The following is an 18,267-nucleotide window of genomic DNA, read 5'->3' as shown; positions in this document are numbered from 1 at the left end:
CCATCTCCAACAGCATCAAGAAAATTCGAAACGCAGAGTTAGTCTTGAATATTTTTTCTCCCTGAACTGGACACTGATGCCCAGAATACATGAAAAATATATAACCTGGACAGAGTTCTGAAAATTGCACATAGGCTTCAGATTTAATTTCTCTAAATCAAAATGCTTACACTGGAATTACTTTTTATTATTATTATTATTATTATTTGTCTTGGATCTTGTTAACACTAGTTTGAATAGCTTGATCAAGTCTTTGGCATCTGACGTGATTTTTTTTTTCACAAAAATTGCATTTATATTTACAACTAATAGGACTGGAAAGTTCTTGGGATGTAGTTTTATTCTGGGATATAGTTTTAGAAGTATAATTGTTTAAATCTAGAGACCAATGTTGTATAGCCATAAAAACATGGGAGGAAGAGAGGGAACTATTTCAACAAATTTACAGCTAACTACTTGTTGCAAGTTCTTGTCCTTGCAACAAGCAGAGCAGGAACAGGGTGATACTGGATTGTAATTATATGCAAGCCATCTGGTGCTAAAGATGTTAATTGCACAACACTTGAGTAACAAGGTATGCATATTTCTGATAATAAATGGGATATTATGCTGATTAAAAAAAATATAAATAAACTTTGAATGATTATCATCATTGTTTATTCAAAGATTCATACAGAAGAACTCCTGAAAACCCGATTGCTCACTTCGAAGAGTTAACAGATTAAGAGATATGCTTTTCCTGTATAAACAGACGGACAATTTCTGTGGGTTATTCCAGATTAATCTGCATTTTTGTTACTTTATTTCTTTTCAGTTTAGGGCCCTCCCTCACTCCCGGTCAAATCAATAGAACAACTGTCTTGAATTTGGAGTGGACACAGTGCTAATAATGAAGCAGGCCTCACAAGGCAGCAAGGCTAAGTAGAATAGCATGCTTCTTCCGTCTTCTTTCAGCCCGGGACTTCCTTCTGCACTTGACAAACATGGGTTGTTCTAGAGAACAACAGAGACATATTGTTCTTGCTTCCTGCAAGGTGATGTAACTGCAGCGCTGAATGGATTAACACTGATTCTGTGTTTTGTGGAAAACTGCTTTATTTAGGAAAACACTGATTGCCATTCTGACTGTAGCAAGAAACAATAACCTACTGTATATTGCAGATTAGCAAATATTAACTTTCCCCTGTATATTAGTCTTTCGTTTGCTCGTCATCTTCCCACCCCATTTACCCATTCCTTATCAGCAGAAGCAAATGCCAGGCATATCTCGTTGAAAATGGGGACTGATCAACGCAAACACAAGCAGAGCTACTGAAGGTACCACAGTGACTAATTTTTCTTGATTATTCCAGAATGTATCCTCTTCCTACAGCAGTCATGGAAAACAGTGGTATAGGAACAGGCTTAGTGCCAGCAAGTTGATCTGCCTCCGCAAAATCAATTGTAATAGGATGGACCTATTGATATGCCATATTAACATAATTGGGAATATATAGAGGGTGCAGTGAGGGTGGTGCTGGTTGGTTGCGGTGAGGAGGGTGTCAGTGTCTTGTCTCAAGCAACAAGTGATAGGACACGAGAAAACAGCCTCAGGTTGCACCAGGGGAGGTTTAGATCGGGGATCAGGAATAATTTCTTCATGGAAGGGGGGGTTTGGCATTGGAACGGGCTGCCCAGGGAGGTGGGGGAGCCTGCATCCCTGGAGGTATTTAAAAGCTGTGGCACTAGGGGATGTGGTTCGGGGCCCTGAGAGTAGGCCATGTTGATGGACGTGATGATCTTGAATACCTTTTCTAACCTGGGTGATCCAAAAGCTTCTACATTCCTCCTGTACCTACTTAACAGAATCCCTGGTCAAATAAATAAACGAGCAGAGAAAGCGATTTCATTCTTCTGTTTTGGCCCAGGAGCAGCGCAGAGCTCTGAAATTCGCTCGGAGCTCTCACAACACCTCACCCCAAACCCCACAGGCCCTCTCTCCCTCGACGGCTTCCCCCACACCCAACCCCAGCCGCCGAAGCGCCGAGCCCCGGCCCTGAGGGGCCGCCCCCGGGCAGCAGCGGGCGGCTCTGGGCCGGCCCCGCAGGGCGGAGCGCGGCGCTGGGGCCGCCCCCGCTGGCCGCCCGTCGCCGTGCGGCTGCCGCCGGGGAGAGCCCTGCCGCCAGTGGGGCCGGGGGCACAGCCAGCGAGCCGGGGAGGAGGAAGGCGGAGGGGAGGGCGGCTGCTGCTGTTGCTGTTGCTGTTGCTGTTGCTGTTGCTGTTGTTGCTGCCTGCCGGGGGCCGGCTCGCCGCGTGTCCCCGCGGCTGCCCGGGGGAAGCGATGGTGCCGGAGGCGGGCGCCGGCGCTCGCCCGCTGGGCTCCGGCAGCCCCCGCTAAGCCCCGCGGGGGAGCCCCGAGCCCCGGGCAGCAGCGCGCAGGGCGGCGCGGTGGCGGCTCCGCAGGGATGAGCGACGGCGGCGAGGGGACCGTCAGCTTCTCGCTGCCCGGGCCCCCCCCAGGAGGCGGCGGCGGCGAGGAGGGGCTCGGCCGGCGGGGGCAGGGGACCGAGCCCTGGGGCGACGACGGGGCCGGTGGCAGCGGTGGCATCGCGGCGAGAGCCAAGGGCGGCGGGCGTCGGACGGCGGTCACCTACGTGATCAACGAGGCCAGCCAGGGGCCGCTGCTGGCGGCCGAGAGCGGCGCCCTGCAGAGCCTGCGGGAGGCGTGCGAGGCGGTGGGCGCCACGCTGGAGACGCTGCACTTCGGCAAGCTGGACTTCGGCGAGACCGCCGTGCTCGACCGCTTCTACAACGCCGGTGAGAGGGGGCCGGAGGGATAGAGGGATGGAGGGGTGGAGGGATGGAGGGGTGGCCCATGCTTAAAAACAGCAGCCGGAAAGTTTCTCCTGAATATTTTTCTTCTTAATTTTCCGCGACTCTGAACTTATTTTGTGGTGTGTCTCTACGTGCATGCAGCGCTTTGGCAAGTGAGCATTTACAAAGTTTCGGCTGTAGCTGTCTCCTCTCCTGTGGAAGAGGAAAAAAAAATAATAATAAAATAAATAATCTGGACTGTCTGCCCTGTCCACACAAGACTCAGCAGCGTGGACATGCATGTGCACGTCACCTATCTGAAACACCAAGCGCTTTGCTTGGTCCCTGAGCTGGATGGCTCCGCAGCCGTGGGCATGTCGTGCCCTGCAGTTCTTACAGATCTGTGGCCTTAGAGGTGGTGTTCCCAAAAGTCAGAGGAGCTGTGCTCACAGACAGAAATAGGAAGGGCACAGAGCTTCATTAGAGAGCCTATACTGTCCACGTGACAGGTAAGAGAGGCTTAAAAATTTTAGGAGCTTCAGTACCTCTTAACTGTAGGGCAGGTACAACCCGAGAGTCTCATTGGAAGGTGTATCCTATCCTCACGGATTATCTGAATTATCTGTGATGTTCGTGTGCCTCTTGTTCATTAATTTTCAGAGTGGTCTGTGCAATAGGCGGGGTCTCCACAGTTCACAAAGGCTTTTCTTGTAATGGGAGATTTGACTTGAAGTGGGCCCCTTCTAATTCTGGCAGTAGGCGTCTGGCGTCTAGCACTACATAACTGCACGCTTATGTAATATAACATTTCTTATTTCGATGGGTTTTGAGCAAACTCTGTGCTGTGAAGAGCAGGACGTAGAAGTTTGTCTGCTCACGATCTATTCTGTGCTGTGAGAGCTGCTGCCTAAAAGCTACGTTGTGGTGTTGGCTGTGAGGCTGGAACTTAAGTCTAGGAGGGTCTGTGGGTTTTCACATTTCTGCATCCAATATATATTTTTAAGAACTAGTTGTTCTACTGGCTGAAAACTTCTGAAAAAAATAAAAATAAAAATTATGGCTCCCAGGTTAGGAACAGAAAAGCACTGAAGAGTAGAAGCTGTGTAAGCTGAAAAATGCAAATGGGGAGCAGTGTAGGGAACAAAATTGACATGGTCACAAAGGGTGTATTTATTCCACAGTTTGTTTTCTGTTTCAGTTGTCTTCCTTCCACTGGGGTGGAAAGGAAGCATTTGGACATGGCAAATATAAACTCCTTCCCAGTATCCCTTCTCGTTCTCTATCTTGCAATGTGCTTTCAGTGATCAAAGATGTTAGTGATAAGGTAAAGAATTATCTGCACCCTCCACTATTTAAAAAACTGTAGTGCATTACAGTAGTACAGCATGGCTGAACATCAAGTAAGATTTTAACAGTAAAATGACTTCCAATTTACGTAATGGTTAATTGGTTTCATTCAAGGTACTGAGTCTTACTAGACTCAGTGTAAGGGGCAATTAAGTCATGAGAGTAAGGAATGATGTGATGGAGCGTATTACTGTGTTTGAATGAGATAAAAGCAATAAATCTCTCAACTCTTGAAGTGTGTACAAATGAACTGGGATTTGGGGGAGGGGGAGAGAGGCAGTAGATGCAGGATAACTTTATCTGCCCATTATCAAGCCTTTCCTTTCCTAATGTCTTCTTTGTGCTCCTTCCCTTTCCTAATGTCTTCTTTGTGCTTTGTATAATGTAGTGTGAACTCCTGGTGATCTCTGATGGCTCACTTCATACCTTTCACTGCTCCAAAGAGAATTTTGGGAAGTATTAAATAAAAGAAAATCTAATCTCAGATGTAAATACTCATCATCCTGTCTAAATTTGGATTAGCCTGCTCATAATCTTCTTCAGCTGGCTTCCGTCAAGTGATGGTGCTTAAATGCTGAGACATAATTAGAAATACATACGAACAGTGAGTAGGTCCTAGCTAAGTATAATGGAACTTTTCAAGCACCAAATATTAAGAATTAGCCTATTCTAGCACTTTGTTGTGCATGATTTAAAGTCTGCTTGATTTAAAAAAAAAAAAAAAAAAAAAAAAAAAAAAAGCCTCATGAGAAGCAAGTGTGGAATCAGCCTTAGTAACTGTTGGAACATTTCATACTTTTCCCACCACTTAGAAGGAGTAAGGTGAAAAAGGGAAAAATCAGTCCGATTTCTTGCAGAACCCAATGTATATGGGGTTGGCCAGCTGTCTCAGGAGCTGTTTTTTTCCATGAAGACAGTATTTTTTTCTCATCTGTGTTGAGCTCTTGCAGTTCAATTACAGGTCGCTGAAATCCAGCGTAATTTCTAAACAGTTCAAGAATGTTTAAAGAGTCAGAGAGATGCCAAAATACCAAAATACAGTAGAGAAGCCTATCTACAGTGCTGTGTTCTGAAAGTTGAAATACATTACTATTAAAGGATATTTTTTCCACATTATAATGACTTGATATTCATATCCTGTTTTTTTTTTTTTTTTTTTTTTTTTTAATGGAGCCATAAATGAGTATAGATTACTTAGTTTCTTTGGTTAAGCAATTCATTTTTTTTCATTTGTTTTTTAGACAACTGTAATTAGGATGATTTGCTTATTGTACAGATCCTTAACTGGTCATTTAGCGTTACACAAATGCATCCAGGGCTAGCTGAACAGTGTCCTTTTTTTAAAAAGAACAAATATAAAAGGAAAAACTGACATGAATCAGTAATCTGGGTCAGCCCTTCAGGAGAGGAAGGTGCTCTAAATTGAGGTGAATTCTTCACAGAGACTTTTAGGTTGAGGCAGGTTTTTTGCCAAGTTGACAGAAATGTTTCATGTGACTCGTAATCTGACGCTTTTAGAAATTGCATCAATTTTAAAGTGCAGGGTAAGTTAGGGGTGAGTGTTCAGCTGACTAGCAAAACAAGTAGCGTACAAGTGTCCAAGCTGGGATAATTAATGCACGCAGGTTTCTGGGATGACCTGTACTGTACAGCACTCTGACCTCTACAAGAAGGGAGACCACAGCTTTAATCTTGTACTTTGGGGGGAAATTGGATGCACCTTGAGGAATGAGAGAGAAACTTCATTGGAAATTTGTCTTACTCTGAAGTACCTTGCACTGTCTTTTGAAGCAACTTGCATTGACTGCTTCTAGTGCATGGGCACAGGGATCATTTGTTTACTATTTTCAGGTGTGTTCCTCCTCCTTGTCTGCCTTGCAAGGTTATTTTTTTTTTTTTGAAGATTGGTAGTTTGTCAGAAGTACAATATCAGGCATTCTGACTTTGTGTACAATCTCAGAGGGGCTAATGGAAGATAAGAGATTGTGTACTTGGTGACTGAGGAGGATCTGGGTTTTCTAAGCTGTAGTTGCTTGTTTCTAAGATGGTTCTCAAGCTAAGCAACTTGACTGATGTACTTGTCATACAGTTATCTCCTTGTAGCCTTTATATTATGTTATACTAGAGCATCCCCTGTTCTTCAACATCTTATGCTCAGGTTTCATGGGTCGGTGGCCCTTGTGATGTTACTTTGTACTGCCACTTCTGTGTAGGGCTACTGAGATAGTTCTCTGTAACAGTGCTGACTGACTAAAACAGCATTCATCAAATAACAAATAATAAAATGGATTCAGGTTGTTCTCGTTGCTTCTGGAATTTGGTATCACTCATTTCTCACAAGCGTCAGCTCAGTGGGCTTAAAAACATACAGTGTGGTATGTTTGGGGAGCATCTTGGCTCAGAAAATGACAGTCGTCAGAGAGCCAGTACAGTCAACTGGTGTTCAGATGAGGTTCTACATCTGAACCTTTTCTGCAGACTTTACAGAGCTTGTGTAGATGGTGTGCCTGTAAATGTTTATAAATGCACAGAAGTGAAATAAAGCAGAACCAGGGCTCGCTTGCCTTCCTGCAGTTTCTTCCCATTTTTCTCTAAGTACCCTAGATTCCGTGATGCTAAATTGTTCTTAAAGCGATTTATGGCTTTGTGACACACCGACACAGACTCTCTACTTAAACTCAAGAATTATTATTTTCAGAACTAGTGTTATTGTTTCAAGCAGTTGACTTAAATGTATTCCACAGTTAAAAAACAAAAAGCGCTTGCTTCCTACTAAGTTAGCTTTATGCAGGACCAAGAAAAATGGTCCCACAGAGAGACAAACTGCAAGTTTTCTTCTAATCCGTGTTGTCTCTCAGAACATGTAGTTTGCTCAGTAACTTATTTGCTGTACTTCCTGATTATTATTTTTTCACTTCACTGGGTTTCGTCAGCCACTTGAAATGCTGTACGTTCTTTCTGTGATTATGCAGCACTTGCATCCATCACTTAACTTACTGCTTGGGCACTCCCTTCTTCTACCTCTCAGTGCTGCTGAATCACCGCTGCCCTTTCTGTAGCATCATGACTGGAAAGTCCCTGTTGGGAATGGTGGTTCATTACATAGCTGAAGAAATTATCCTGATGCATCATTCTTCAGAGTTGAGAGCAACTACTTAAAAAAACATCTACCACCAATCTACCACCATCAGTGGAATTCATGCTGAAAGAGCTTTGCATTCCAGCAGCGCTGTGTTGCAAGTGATGAGTTGGAGCAAGAAATGCAGATTAATAATGCAGAGGGTGCACAGAGTTGATGATTGTAGCCGTGCTCTCCAGATAGATAAGTCAGTGGTGAGGTATTATGGATACAGCATCTTTGTGTCTGCGTGTGTAGAGTACATTGTCACAATTAAATGGGTTCAGAGATGGGTGGGTTGCAGGGCTTTTGACTGTGGATATTGAGCTCTAGGCTCTGTTAGGAGGCAACACTGGAAATTTCAACCCGTGAGACCTGGATTCTCCTTCAGGCTTGGTGACTGGCCTGCTGTAGCAGCTCTGCTGTGTGGCAGGAGCTTCCCCCGGCCTTTCCCCAGGCTGAGGAAGATGTTGCCTTGCAGAGCATCTGGCTTGGGTGTCATCTGGGCACAGAAACCCTGATGGGGCTGGGAGTTCCCAACCACTTCTATAATGTAAATAGTATTAAGGGTGTGCTCTTGCAGTGCTTATTGACTAAACCTCCCAGCGATACCAGTGAGACACTGGGATAGATGGTCCACGTTCAGACTTACGGATTATTTTTAGTTACTTTCTTTTGAAATGCTATCTTATCTGCTAAATGCATCAAGGTAATAGCACTAGTTTCTAAATATTATGTGTTACATATTAAAGTGTGAGGAAAAATGCAGGTTATGAAATTGTTAGGGTCTCTTAAAATACAGTAGAGATGTAAAGCTCATTGTGAGACATCTAGGTGAGAGGGCATCATGAAAGTATATTCCCCAATGGAAAAAGGGCTGAGTGAAGCTAGGTAAGTTTTTCTGAGAGAAAAACAGAAGGAAACCTTTGATTTTTATTTTTTTCCTCCTCCTGCAGTTTGTGTTTCTGTAGCTGTGAACAGGATGTGTCATGCAGAAGTGACTCCTGAACCTACCACAGCCATTATAAGAACTTGACTTCTCTTTTTTAGTCAGTTTCTAATGTAAAGAACCAGACTGGTTTGGCGCGAAAGGGGCTTTTAAAAGACTGTCTAGTGTCCTCCTGTGCCCCCAGTCCCTGCCAGAAGTAGGGACACAACCACACCAGGTTGCCCCAAACCCCATCCAACCTGGGTTTGAACACTCCTACCAGTGGGGCATGCACAGCCTCTTTGGGCAACCTGTGCCAGTGCCTAATCAACCTTGTGGTTAAACAAACAAAACAAAAACAAACAAAACCAAATAATATCCTATTTAAATCTGTCCTCTTTCAACATGAAACTATTATCCCTTGACCTCTCACTGTAGGCCTCAGTGAAAAGTCTTCTACCCTCTTTCCTGAAAGTCCTCTTCAAGTACTGAAAGCCTGCAGTGAGGTCTCCCCGGAGCCACCTCTTCTCCAGGCTAAACAAACCCAGCTCTTTCAGCCTCTCTTCAGAGGCAATGCTTTCCAGGTCCCATGTCATTGAAGGCAGTTTGCCACTGGACTGCATTCACCAGTTCCTTAACCAGGTGAAAGTTTGCTTTCCTAAACCCAAAGGCCTTAACTCTGCTCTGCCTGGCCCATGTCTGTGTCAGGAAGCAACAGGCCCTGTAAAGCTCCTCCTCTGGCTGGAGCACCTCAGCAGCGCTGTACCAAAAAGTCATACATGGAACAAGCTAAAGCAGAGCGAAACAAGTTGTCTAAAAAACTAAAGGACTAACTAAAAATGGAAGAGACCCTAATACATCATTTAATGCCATTATCTCAGCAATTTAAGAGCATAATGGGCAGGAAAAATCAAATTAAGTTAATGAAGGGAAAGCTTCAGTTTTGTCACTTAGTTTTCTTCTGTCCCCCAGTAGAGAAGAGACGAGTTTTAAGATTATTCTGTGGTGCTGGTTGTTCAAAACTTGTTCCTTTTATTTCCAGACCCTTGGAACTGTCGCTGTTTAGCACTGCTGGATTCTCACGCGTAGGTGATCTGCCAGTCGTATTTGTATGCTATAACCAAAGAAAGTAAAAAGCCTCAAAGGCTCAGCAACGATATGGATTTTGCACATCTACGTTAAATAAAAATGAAATTGTTGGCTGGGATTCTTGCCTTTCATAATAGGCTCCCCGCTTCACATTGTCCCAGAACATCTCCTGTTCGCTGTGGTCTCCTGCAGCTTATTTTGTATGGCCTCTCTGGGGGTTTATTTTGAGTGCTACAGATAGACTCAGAAATACATTTATTAGCAGGAGATGGCATAAGCAGTCAGTGAAGGCTTTTTGTGCAGCAGAACATGTGTGTGACAGCTGACAGTGCAATCTGTTTTGATAACTGGGGAATCTTCCAATAACCACTGACAGGTAAATACCTGTAAGAAGCTTGAATTGTTTGTATTCCAAGAGAAAATGATCCTCGGGCTAAGCTTGAGATACAAGCACAGGCTGCTTCTTTTTGTTGTATATTACTTTTTTTTCCCCTGAGAACTGAATTCACTCCTTGATTGGAGTGGCTGTAATCCTCGGTTCGGTTATGAAGAGCTGCTGATCAGCCCATAACAATGGCAAGCCAGAGCTGAATTCTGTCCAAAATCATGTCCGCTTTCATGAATAACCTTTAGGATATGTTTAGATGCAGCGTGGGGCTTAGAGATTTCCCACAGATGGGCTCATTTGAAATCGGTGGGAATCGGTGCTCTCTCAGATCCCACAAGAAGCGTACACTTTAATGTAGGTACGAGATGCCCATGTGAAAATTTGGCTCTGCGTTTCTTCCTTACGTAATAAAGTAAATGAGTTGCTCTGGGGCTTCCTTGCTGATGGCATCCGTGGATGTCTCTTGCGGAGTGTGCTTTGGGTGAGTAAGCAGCTGCTGCTTTTAGCGGCGACAACAGCTTCCCAGTGATGTCTTCACAAAAGAGTTACACGCAGCTCCTGCAGAGAGTTTCCTGTGATCTTTTCCCCTTTATGCAATGCCTGCCTGACGCAGGTGTAATGGTGCTTTCAGTACAGTCTTTCTGGCTCACTGGGGTCTAGAGACTGAAACCTGTAGTCTGGAGTGTAAAGGTACAGGTTAAATAATTACCAAGAGCTTGATGTTCTTCATCACCCTCTCATGGTCTTGAGCACTGACAATTTTGTAGAGCTGCTCTTCTGTCAGAAGCACATCAAATCACTTTTGTGAGCATAGCACAGAAAACTCTGGGGAATGAATGAGGAAGATCCAGTGATGTACCAAAAGGAAAGGAACATCTGTAAGACTGCAGGAATTCATTTGTGATTCTGGCCCTCATGCCTGGGATAACCTCATCCAGTTATGTTGACACAGGAGCAGAGTGCTTCATTTAACTCCACTGTAGAGGCACACCCATAGATTAAAAATTCCTGCTTCTGCTGTTCCACCTTCAATTCAATTTTTGCAGCTACACAGGCTTTTAAAAGCGTGATGGTGCTGTTCTGTCCCTTTAGAAAATATACTTATGCTAGATATATGGCTTTTTTTGTTTGTTTGTTTTATTGGTTTATTACTGCATTTCAATGCAGTATTTATGATAAGGTTACTGCAGGAAGGCTGAATACAGGTGATTCATATGAAAACAAATTGTCTTTAATCTGGATGTATGTATGGTCATCACTGCTTCTGCTTCTACGTACTAGCAGTAGCGTGGCGTGCTGGTAAAAGCTGGGATTTTGGCTGTGCTCCATCTTCTCTTGCCCCTTGCAGCTTGCACAGTCGATAGAGCGACATGTGGCATCCGTAGGGAAGGGCAGAAGCTATTTGCTTCCTGAGCACAGCCTTGCCTTCCAGATCCCAGTTGGAAGTGGGAAGAACTGGGCACCCCTCCAGGTCTCCTTTGGAGCAGGATTAGGTCAGTTCCAAACACCGTCAGAATTCCTGGGGCAAGTGCAACTGCAAAAGGATTGGCGACACTGTCCTGGTCGCTTCTACTAGAAAATAATTGGTTGTTATCTGTGTAAATAAACTGAAGTCCTGTGTGTTTATGTTATCTGTTTCCTTTGTTTTCTGCAGAGCTGAAGTCCACTGGTTATTCATACAGTAATAAATATAATTAATAAGGTAGCTGGAGTCCCTTAATGTGCGGTCTCTTACAGGGGTTTTCTGTGACCTTGCAAATCATGCAATTTGCTGTGATACAAGTACTTGCTTTGGCTTACGGTGATGTTACATATTGAAGGGGGCAAAGTTCCCTGATTAATTTTATTCAATATTTGTATATTATATTTCAAAACTGCATTAGTTTACCATAGTTGAAAGCCCATGCCACTCTACCTTCCACAATCGATTTTATGGGTGTATGCTCATACCTACAGAGAGGAACAGAGCTTCATAAACATGTACCTATTTATTTACTTTGAGACTGCATAACTCAAAAGTTTGACAGCTTCTTTTTTTTGGAGCTTTTTTTTATTCTTATGTCTTTCAGGGTTGTCACTGAAGTTGAGAATTTTCCTGATATATTAACCAGGAGTAACAGCTCTGGATGTAGTATGGTGCATATGAAACATTACAGGACAAACAGCAAAATTGATGCTTCCAAAGCATCTTGTGGAATTACAGCATTGCTGTACAAAGCAGGATTATTATCTTACTGTTGTTTTTTTTTTTTTTTTTTTAAGCGACTCCATAGGCACTTAGGGAGGGAGGGCAGGAGGAGAGGAGGAAGAATGCATTCCCTAGAGCTGCAGCTCTAAAGGGAGGAGGAAAGGAAAGGTTTTAAGGCATTATTATCCTTTTCTTGAGAGTAGGCTGATGCAGTCAGTGCTATTATCTTTTAAGAAAGTGCTCGGATCTTGCAGCATCACCTGTTTCTGGTTTGTTCATGAGGGATTATGCTCTTCCTTACCCATAGAGTGAGCAGAGGGCTCTTTGTTCCTATTCCATTCACTCTCACAGACTGAGGGCAGTGGGGGTATTATTACAGCCACAGAAAGCCATCTCTAGTGCTGATGTCTGAACTTGACGTGGCCTTGGTCTGTAACTTCACATCCAGACTCCTAACTGAAGAAGGAGGGAGACAGCCTGTGACTTCTGAACCCTCTGGCATGGGTTAGAGCTGGCAGTGAGTGGTGTGTGCTGGGATCTGGGACATCCTTCTCCCAGCCTGGGACTGATACAGACAGCAGTGTTCAGGGCCAGGCTGCGTGGTGCAGCCCAGTCCTGCTGTAGCTTTTGGCTGGATCAGTCTCCAGGTATATGGCAGAATTTGCTGTTTGCAGGCAAGTTGTCAGCATCTCATGGGCTGGATGTAGCTACTGCTCAAAGACTTGTGTTGAAGCTTTACTCCATTGCATTTATTTCTTTGAGGCTTAATAACTGGAGTTCTTGGAGATCACTAAGCGTGAAGCAGTTTTAACTTGGTTTGAATACCTCAACACAGTTGAGTGTATTTCACAATTTTGAGGAAAATGGAGAAAGTGTTTGAAGTATACATTCTGAAAATGTTCCACAAAAGAAGAAAGAAAATAAGGGTTCTTGCCAGTAATTCCGTTACCACAGCCCATGATCTCCCTTTTCCAGCTGATGCAAGGGGGCCAAAATGCAATAAAAGCACTAGGAAAATGGACTAAGCATAAAGTGAGAGCTTCTGTAGCACACCGTGCCAGATGGGTGTGTAACTGGAAGACTTCCAGTCCCTTTTGTTGGTTAACTGCTTGCATTTTGCTCTGTTGCCTGCAGTGTCCCAGAAGTGTCTCTGCTTTGAATGATCAGTGTGTCGACAACCTGATATTTTGCCTTTATTTCTTCTCTGTTCACATACTTTAAGAACAGCTCCAATGGGAAGATTTCCTGGGAGGCAGACTTTCCAAGCCTGCTCGGTGGATTTCAGTTTCTGCTGTGACTGGTTGCAAAGTGTCAGGTGCATGCCTTCAGGATTTGGTTCTGTTTACAGGAAATTACATTTTCTGTATGTATTCCGGATTGAAGCTGTTGCTTTAGAGCTACCACTATAGTAACTTCCAGCAGTATTTTTGCAGTAGAACTGTATCAGATGGCTGCTGCTAAAATGCCTGGATAACGTGGCATATTTTCAGGTGATCCTTAGAGGTGATAAGGAAATATGTACAAGTAAGGCAGCAATCCCTGTGATATGCACATCAGTGTTGGAAAGGTTATCGTCCTTATTGATGCTTCCCAGTTGGTGCAGTGATAAGCAGGGGAAGATTAGCATACATGTAAAATCCAGTTTCGTATGGACTCTAATCTCAATAAATTAGAACAGATGGATGTATTGTCATCCTCTGAGGTGCAATCCTATAGCAGTTTAAGTGGATGAAGCATTGGATTAACACGCTTCTTGCTTGCGCTGCTTTTAGTGCTCGTACAGTTTCATGGTCGGTGGGTCAGGGAGCTGGCACGAATGATGATATATTAACTCGTCCTTTCTTCTTAGTTAGCTTTCAGTTGAATAAGTTCTCTGAGCTGACGTACTGTGTTACAACACGACTTCCAGAGGACAGGCCAAGAGCAGGGCTGCAGCAACCTGAGTTAAGATTGCCTAAAGGTGTGGTTTTGTGTTATTCTTGATCCTGTCTGGTTGTGGGTTGCCTCATATCCTTTCCCCTTCCGGTAGGGGTGGCGAAGGAGGGGTGTATTTCGTGCTGGCTGTGCCAGCTGTTTTTTGCTTTCAGCCCGATGTTTTTCAGAAACCTTCAGTTCACAGAAAAGACCAAAAATTTAGTTCGGGTTTTGGTCTAGCTGGCACATGCTGACGCTCTCGTTCCAATTGCCTGAAAGTTCAAAGTTTCAGGCACCCCAGCTGAAACTGGTGGCTAACAAACAAGAACATCCCTGGGCACCAGCACTTGTGCTGCTGGAAGGCTTCCTCTGTGCTTGTGGCCTGAGGCAGCTACCGCTCAGCAGCTCTCCTGGTCGCCGGCCTGGAGGCAGCACCCTGAGGCGAGGGGAACTGAAGGATGTAGGCCACACCATGCAGTACTGCGCTCTGGGGCACGTTTAATCAGCTGTGCTTCGCTCATTTTCTAGTCTAGGAGCAACAAGTGTGCTCCCTCGAGGAGATGTGAAGCTTGTGTTGGTGGCTGAGGCCACGCGGAGTTGCTGTGCCCTGTGTATTCCCTGGGGGTGGGTTAATGCTATCGCCCTTGTGAACTCAGGACTCCAGCAGCTACCTTGGCTTACAAATTCACATTTCTTCTTATAATGCTTAAGCTGTGTGAAGGGCAGTGAGCAGCTATTGGGAGTTCTCAGTAGTCATCAAGCAAATAATCTGCTAATATGTGCTGCCTGTAGGAAAGGAGTCCTTCCAAAAAAAAACAACCCAAACCCTAAACCACCTGAGAGAACTACATTGCAAGTACAGCATTTGTATCGTTTCCAGCATGGATCATAAAGTAGTTAATATCTGTATGCAACATGCAAAAAAATATATATATAAATCAAGACTGAATACAAAGTAAAACTTCTGGTTTCCATTTTAGTACATTTGGACCCTCAGTTACACCTTACGGTTGTACTGAGAGCACACCTCCCTGTCCCCGTTTTGACGAGAGGTACCATATTTTGCAGTGTTTGATTTCAGCATAATGTCGCCGCTCCGCGTTACTACGGTTATATTGGCAAGCCTTCAGTGTGGAAAATGAAGAGGCTTGACTGCTGGGGGAGGGGTGAAAAATGAAGTTTGGGAGCTTAATTTGGACTCCTGCTGTTATCAATGTTTTATTCAGTGCTAGCAAAAATGCTTTGTAGGTTGCATGGATTAATGAGCTGGACTCTGCAGTGTGCATTTTTGGACAAATCTCAGCATTCCTGGAAGTGAAAGGGTGCTCAAAGTGAACGTGCGAGTAGGTGGTGGTTGTCACTTTTTCTTTTTTTTTCCAGTGTCTCTAATGTTTCTTAAGCCTAAATAATTCTTTCTTCTCTTTAGAAGTTTAAGAGGAAGCTGACATAGGAATTCACGTGTTGGTATTTTACAAATGCAAACTAAAACGCTTTTCTTGCCAGCTTTGCCAGTTACTTAGCTTGTATAAATTTCTATTTTGCTGGCAATTATTCAAAGACTTGCATCTATGTAGCTTTCCTATTCATGTCAGTAATTGTTGTAGGAAAAAAGAATTCTATTTTAAGCATAAACGATTGTTATCTTACCAGTTCATCAATTCAAGTTGAATGTAGCTTGAAGCCTAGGTTGAATCTTGCAGTTAGATCTTGCGTACAGATTTCTTCTGGTTGATTGGTACCAGGCCAGTGGTGTTAGTTCTGTTTCAGAAACTTCTGCTTGAACAACACGTTTTTTTTCTAAACATTGAGTTTGCCACTGTGCTAGGCTGGTGAATGTCCATGTGGTAATGCTTTGGAATCAAATTCAACACTTACGGTACTTTGAGTTTCTTACCTCAAAGTTGCCTCTGTCAGCTACAGTGCTGGTTATTCCTATGTGTGGGTAAAACTTGTGGATTTCATCTATAAATCCCAAAGCACTTCATAAAGTAGGATGGTGAAACCAGAGGGATAGAGAGTAATGTGACTAGCCTGGAACAGCTTCCCAGGGAAGTGGTCACGGCACCAAGCCTGCTCAAGTTCAAGAAGCATTTGGACAACGCTCTCAGACATAAGGTCTGATTTTTGGGTGGTCCTCTGTGGAGCCAGGAGCTGGGTTTGGTGATCCTCGTGGGTTCCTTCCAACTCAGGATGCTCTGGGGTTCTGTGATTTGATGATTGCTGAGGTTTGGCAGTCTACCACAGATAGGTTGAGGATGGCACTTAGATTTCTGGAGTTCGTAAGCTGTCTGCTAGATCACATGTGCTGCCAGTGTGATCGGTGACCTAGATATGACTTATTTCTGTTAAGAAAATGCAAGCATCTATGGTTTCTAATGTCAAATCAGGAGAAAAAAGTTTTAAAAACTCTTATGGAACGGTTCAATATTAGAGCCTGCTGCAGTAATTCTAAGTCAGCAACAGAACAAAAGCAGCTTTTGGTGCTAGAATTATATACAGAGGTTATTTTCCTTTGGAAGTAAAGTTGGAATATTTGTGTTGTCATATAGACAGTGACAAAGCAGCAGTAAGTCAAGGTTACTTTTTTTGGTGTGCAACTGAATTGAATGAGAATGAAATCATAGCTATTGGAGGCTGTCTGGAGTTACCACTGACAAAGCCAAATGCAGGCTTGCTTATCAGACCTGTTTAATCTCGTTTTGCTGCAATTACCACCCATCAAGTCAAGTGTTAAGAATTCAGCTCAGATGAGTCATATCCGTTTTCTGCTGTGGGATGCAGCAGTGCAGTTACTTGTGAGGCCGGGCAGCCAGTGCTGCCTTAGTGGCAGATGGTGTTCTGGAGAGAGCAGTGCTAATTGGGTGTATATATAGTATTTTCTACTGAGATTTTTAGACTGGTTTGCAAGTTAATAGTTGTTTCATGGGAAATCTGGGTGTAGGAAATCCAGAAACTGAAATACCAAATAATTTCATGTACACACATACATTTCTTCCACCCCCCAAATTCCTCTGGTAGTGCAACTAGCATACAGTTTTGGCCTCGTCAGCAAGAATGAGGCATGTCTGTTCCTCTGCCCCTTCCTTACTGGTACCTGTCATTATACCATGCTTACCTCCAACAGACTTGGACCATGATGGGTAGCTCTGTGATCTGCAGATCTGAGCTCCTCTTGGCTAAAGCAGAAAAGGTCGTATCTCAAATTCTGAAACTAATTTCAAACTTGATCTATCTGAAAGAGAGATGACTGTCAGGCAAATTAAAGTGGCCTGGACGAATCTGCGTTTCTGAACTTAGCTGTGCTAGTCCTAATAAAGCTGCTAGGCCACCAGTTCCAAAAAGAAAACTTCTTCGTTAAGAAGCTGGATCAAAATTACAACTTGTAGGAAACACAAATGTGTCAAGTTCCAGATTTTCCAGTCTTTCCTAGATGAGCACTATGTTTCATATTGAAGTCAAAAACTTTGTAATTATTGTCCTTGAATCCGTGAGAGATGGGTTTTGGAAAAGGACAGCTATTCCAAGCTTCCTTGTAGCTAACAGTAATGCTTGCACTATAATCTCTCCTGTCTGAAACTGTATCCAAGGTTGGGACTTTGGTTCTTTCTGCCAGCAGTAAATGCTTCCTCCTGGATAGCTTACTAACAAGGCTGTTTAAATTTTCGAAAGGATTTGAGGCTTCTGTGTCACAGGGCAAGGATTGCGTAAGTCTGTGCTGTAAAGGCTTTGTAGCGTGTAATCAGACAGACTCAGACTACATCTTTTTGTGAATTGTTGCAATAAAAAATAGTACCAAATGCTGCATTAAATGATACATGTTGGTTTCTGCTGGAGGGTTGGCCCTTCGCATTCTGAATACTTCAAACCAGAGTCGTCGTTAGATTTGAGGTATTTTCTGTGTGAAGTAGATACTTCTATGCAGTGGTTTTGGTGGAACCCAGGGGATCTTTCAGATTATTTGATCAGGTGTGTGGTGTGTACTCTGCACGTTCCCACTCTTGTCTGAAGTCACAGATTTGCATGGGTGAGTGTTGCAGGTGGTACAAAGGATTCAGCTTTTTCCTTGCTAAATTGCAGAAGTCGTGCTTGTAACTTACAGATAGGTAAAGCAGAAAAAGGAACTTAAGTGTAGTTCTAGTTAGTGTATTTATAACAATAAATCTTTAGGATATAGAACATTTAGGACATAGAACATATGCATTTATTATTATGTATTGTCTGTGCTAGGGATGGTGAATTTATTTTTGCCTCCTTAGGTATAGAACATGCTTTGCTACCTGCAAAATTGTAAGCAATAAAGCAGTTGATCATATGGGCTTCTTTTGGGAAATATTGGTCAGTGTAGGCGGGTGGTCACTATAGGCAGTTTATAAAAGCAAATGAAAGGACAAAAGATGCAAAGGGACTGAGTGCTGCTGGATATGCTTATTTTCTAATCTGTTAGGATGCGTTACAGAGGTTAGAGCTATTGTGAATATACTCCTGAAGACCTCATAGGAGTA

At 43.6% G+C, this 18,267-nt stretch overlaps 1 protein-coding gene across 1 annotated transcript in view; it reads left to right on the top strand.

The window, feature by feature from the left end:
- Positions 1–2,369: 2,369 nt before the first annotated feature.
- The window catches only part of MAP3K5 (mitogen-activated protein kinase kinase kinase 5), a 99,141-nt gene continuing 83,243 nt past the window's right edge, over positions 2,370–18,267 (top strand). The window contains exon 1 of the mRNA XM_032183859.1: positions 2,370–2,796. Within this exon, the coding sequence (XP_032039750.1) occupies positions 2,445–2,796 (352 nt within the window). The 5' untranslated portion in view covers positions 2,370–2,444. The remainder of the gene's footprint in view (positions 2,797–18,267) is intronic.

The sequence above is a fragment of the Aythya fuligula genome, chromosome 3, assembly GCF_009819795.1.
Source record: "Aythya fuligula isolate bAytFul2 chromosome 3, bAytFul2.pri, whole genome shotgun sequence".
Lineage (NCBI taxonomy): Eukaryota > Metazoa > Chordata > Aves > Anseriformes > Anatidae > Aythya > Aythya fuligula.
The sequence above is the reverse complement of the archived record's forward strand: the minus strand, read 5'-3'. Positions and strand labels throughout refer to the sequence as shown.